This window comes from Megascapheus bottae, chromosome 29, assembly GCF_031878675.1.
Source record: "Megascapheus bottae isolate mThoBot1 chromosome 29, mThoBot2.hap1, whole genome shotgun sequence".
NCBI classification, from domain to species: Eukaryota; Metazoa; Chordata; class Mammalia; order Rodentia; family Geomyidae; genus Megascapheus; species Megascapheus bottae.
In genome coordinates this window covers 9,209,636-9,214,403 of record NC_143537.1, presented here as the reverse complement: position 1 = coordinate 9,214,403, position 4,768 = coordinate 9,209,636, and the positions used below count along the sequence as shown (strand labels likewise).

General features: G+C 39.3%; 1 protein-coding gene across 1 annotated transcript; it reads right to left on the bottom strand.

Moving 5' to 3' along the window:
* Positions 1-384: 384 nt before the first annotated feature.
* On the bottom strand, positions 385-1,618 carry LOC150044667 (olfactory receptor 1f45-like). Its single transcript, XM_090321043.1, has one exon. It carries the CDS (start codon positions 1,610-1,612, stop codon positions 689-691), a length of 924 nt encoding a protein of 307 aa, XP_090177169.1. The 5' UTR covers positions 1,613-1,618; the 3' UTR covers positions 385-688.
* Between the last annotated feature and the right edge of the window lie 3,150 nt (positions 1,619-4,768).

The window sequence follows — 4,768 nt, the reverse complement described above, 5'->3', positions numbered from 1 at the left end:
GATGGGCTCCTTTCTAACGCGTAGGGGAGGAGCATGAACTAAGAAACGAGGCAGTACAGGCACAGAAGTCAGCGAAGACTTACCACTAAAAGTTCAGGAGAGTACTGTCTGGACATCAGGCAAGAGAAGGAAGGGGATGCCCTTGTGGATGTTGAGTCTTCACATGTACACCAACGAGGCTTAGACACTTGACACCAGAGAACACAACAAATGCAGGACACGGAATCAGGGGTCTTGAATTCCATTTTTAATCCTGCCACTGACTGATGAACCTTAATTCTTTAAGATGCAGTCACAACTCTGGACACTTCAATTTGGATGGAATCTCAATTTCTCACAGTCTGCGTACACTTGACGAGTTCCACATGAAGGAAGCCAACTCCCTAACCAGTAGCCAGGCTGACTAGCTAAACACCCAACAATTAAATGGGTACTACAAATAGGCAGCGTGTACTGTTCTCAGCTGTGAAATACAGAAGTTGGATTTGAACCTGAGACAGGGGAAGAATGACCCACATAACAAAGAACAATGGTCAGGACCATTCTGCAATCGCCAGCTACTGATATATGTCCCAAGACAAGAGAAACTTTCTGTGTGTTTGTCACCATGGGCTTTAGTTTCTCTGATTACAAAGAGAAAGAAACACAGGGCAACTAGGAGTCCTCTCATTTCTAGCCTGTCCCAGGTCTAGGCTCTGAAGATTATCTTCCTTAGAGCTGCTTTCATGTCCCGATTCCTCAGGCTGTAGATGAAGGGATTGAGCAGAGGCGACACTACTGTGAAGATGACCGTGGCCAGCATGTCCTGGAATGAGTAGGAGGATGTAGGACGCATATAGATACCCAGGATGGCCCCATAGAAGAGGGATACCACAGTGAGGTGAGACCCACAGGTGGACAGGGCTTTCCTTATCCCACGGGCAGAGCGCAGTCTCAGCACATTAGAGAAGATGTAAGCATAGGAAATGATGATGCAGGTAAATGGGGTTAGAAAAATCACCCCACCCACAGTGAAGACTACCAAGTTATTGATGAAGGTATCAGAACAAGAGAGCTCCATGACAGGGTAAGGATCGCAGAAGAAGTGCTGCATTGTGTTCTCTGAACAAAATGTGAGCTGGAGCAGGAGAAGTGTTTCCAAGAGTGCATGCAGGTTCGTGATAACCCAGGATATGGCCACTAGAATGGCACAGAGTCTGGGCCTCATGATCAAGCTGTAGTGCAGTGGGCGACAGATGGCCACATAGCGGTCGTAGGCCATGACACCCAGGAGAAAACCATCCATGTTGGGGAAAGTGATAAAGAAGTACATCTGGGTCATGCACCCCACATAGGATATGGACCTGCTGCCTGTCATGTGATTCACCAGCATCTTGGGGACAGTGACAGAGGAAAGGCAGATGTCGACACTGGAGAGGTTGGCCAAGAAGAAATACATGGGCGTGTGGAGGTTGGGGTCACAGCTGATGGCCAAGATGATGAGAAGGTTTCCAATGAGGGTGAGCAGGTACATCCCCAGGAACAGCACGAAGACAACTTCTTCTTGATCTGACTGTCCAGAGAATCCCAGGAGGAGGAATTCTGTGACTCTAGTCTGATTGTTCCCTTCCATGTCTGTGGAAAAGAAAGCATCGTCCTACAGTAAGATCATATACAACAGTTGAGTAAAACATTTATGTATTTTAGAAGAAATTACATATTAGTTGATAATTTACTAAAGCAGGATTCTCTTAGTATGTAATTCTATAGTAAAAAAAACCCTTTTATTTCAATAACTCGCTTATATCTATAGTTACGCTATCCCTATTTGTTGATTAGTCTATACAGGTTCTCTCTGCTATATTATTTAACCGAACTTTATGATTGTGGATTAATACTTCATATGATGGATGAAAGAAATAAAGATTGGGAAGTTAGGTAATTTACCTGAATGTACAGAGTCCAGAAACACTGGCATTCTAAATCTCTGCAGGTGCTCCTCCTTTATCATGTGTTAATGATCTACGTTCAATTACCTTATATTAACTGTACAAAATATTGTGTACCCACTCCAAAATAGATCATATAATAGTTCAAACAGAAAACTTCAGCAGATAAAAGAGGACTGATATCATCCCATGCATTCTATCTGATCACAGTGGAGTCAGACCTGTTCTGAACAATGCAGTAAAAGTCAAAGAACATTCAAATACTTGGAAGCTGAACAACACACTTCTGGATAACTCCTGGGTAACAGATCTGATCAAAGAAGAAATTCAAAACTTTCTTGAATGTAATGACAATCAAGAGACATCACAAAGGAACTTATGGGACACAGCAAAGGCAGTTCTAAGAGGCAAATTTATCGCACTAGGAGTACATATTAAAAAGACAGAAGAAGAGCATGTAAATAACCTAAAAAAGAAATTGAAACACTTAGAGGAGCAAGAAAAAGTTAATTCCAAAACAGCTAGAAGGCCAGAAATAACAAAAATAAAATCAGAAATATCAGAGATTGAAATAAGATCCACTATACACAAAATTAATAAATCAAAAAGTTGGTTCTTTGAAAGAGTCAACAAAATAGACAGACCCCTGGTAAGATTAATCAAAAAAAGGAGAGGGGAGACTCAAATAAACAAGATTAGAGACCCCACGGGAACAATCACAACTGATATCCAAGAAATTCAGTCCATTATGAATAGGTACTACCAGGGCCTATATTCAATGAAACAAAATCTAGTAGAAATTGATGCTTTCTTAAATAAATATATGCTATCCACATTGAACACTGAAGAGGTAAACAAATTGAACAAACCAATTTCATACAATGAAATAGCGGAAGCAATCAGGGAAATGCCAACCAAAAAGAGCCCAGGTCCAGATGGTTTCACTGTGGAATTTTACAAGACATTTAAAGATGAAGTAACGCCTATACTCTTGAAACTCTTCCGAGAAATAGAAGAAGAAGGAGCATTACCAAGCTCCATTTTATGAATCTAATATTACTCTCATCCCCAAACCAGGGAAAGACCCAACAAAAAAAGAAAACTATCTCTCTAATGAACACAGATGCAAAACTCCTCAATAAAATACTAGCCAACAGAATCCAGAAACAAATTTAAAAAATTATACACTATAATCAAGTAGGCTTTATCCCACAGATGCAAGGCTGGTTGAACATTCACAAATCAATCAATGTAATACATCATATCAATAGAGCTAAGCATAAGAATCATATGATAATTTATCTGGATGCAGAGAAGGCATTTGACAAAATACAACATCCATTCATGTTGAAAGCACTAGAAAAAATAGGAATAAGAGGTACATTCCTTAAAATAATCAAAGCCATATATGACAAACCTACAGCCAGTATTATACTAAATGGTGAAAGACTGGAATCATTTACCTTAAAATCAGGAACTAGACAGGGATGCCCACTCTCTCCACTTCTCTTCAATATAGTGCTGGAACCCTTAGCCAGAGCAATAAGGCAAGAAAAGGACATCAAAGGGGTCCACATAGAGAAAGAAGAAATTAAACTATCGTAGATGACATGATCCTCTACTTGAGTGACCCAATAAAGCTCCTCTCCCAAACTCCTAGCAAAGTGGCAGGATACAAAATTAACCTTCAGGAATCAGTAGCCTTCTTGTATGCCAACAATACACAAACAGAAGGCCAAATCAAGAAAATGATCCCATTTGCAATAGCCCCCCAAAGAATAAAATACTTAGGAATTAACTTAACCAAAGATGTAAAGAAATTATTTAATTAAAACTATAAAAGTCTAACAAAATTAAAGAGGACACTAGGAAATGGAAAGACATCCCATGCTCATGGATAGGGAGAACCAACATAGTGAAAATGGCTATACTACCAAAATTGATATAGAAATTCAATGCAATCCCCATCAAAATACCAAAGACATTCTTTACTGAAATAGAAGATACAATCCAAAGGTTCATATGGAACAAGAAAAGACCTAGAATAGCCAAAACAATTCTAGGCAAAAAGAGCAATGCTGGTGGTATTACAATACCAGACTTCAAATTCTACTATAGAGCCATAATAACAAAAACAGTATGGTATTGGCACAAAAATAGACCAGAAGATCAATGGAACAGAATACAAGATCCAGAAATAGAACCACATACCTATAGTCAACTTGTATTTGACAAAGGAGTCAAAAATATACAATGGAATAAACACAGTCTATTCAATTATTGGTGCTGGCAAAACTGGGCAGCCACATGCATAAAATTAAAAATTGACCCTAGCCTTTCGCCATACACAAGCATTAACTCAAAGTGGATCAAAGACCTCAACGTCAGACCAGAAACCGTGAAACTGCTACAAGATAGAGTAGGAGAGACACTAGAACTCATAAGCACAGGCAAAAGATTCCTGAACAGAATCCCAGGGTCACAACAGATTGGAGACTTGATAAATGGGACTACCTAAAAATAAAAATTTTCTGCACAGATAAAAGCATAGCCACAAAAATAGACAGACAGCCAACCAACTGGGAAAAGATATTTACCAATAATACATCTGACAAATGCGTAATATCCGGTATCTATAGGGAACTTAAGAAACTAATCCCCCCCAAACCCAACAAAACATTCACTAAATGGGCAAGGGATCTAAAGAGAGACTCATCAAAAGAAGAGATTAAAATGGCAGAAAAGCATATGAGAAAATGTTCATCATCCATGGTCATAAAGGAAATGCAAATAAAAACAACCCTAAGATACCACCTTACCCCAACAAGAATGGCCAAGAT

What these genes read in the sequence shown, in the direction of transcription:
- LOC150044667 (XM_090321043.1), bottom strand. Translation starts at nt 1,612, where the DNA reads ATGGAAGGGAACAATCAGACTAGAGTCACAGAATTCCTCCTCCTGGGA.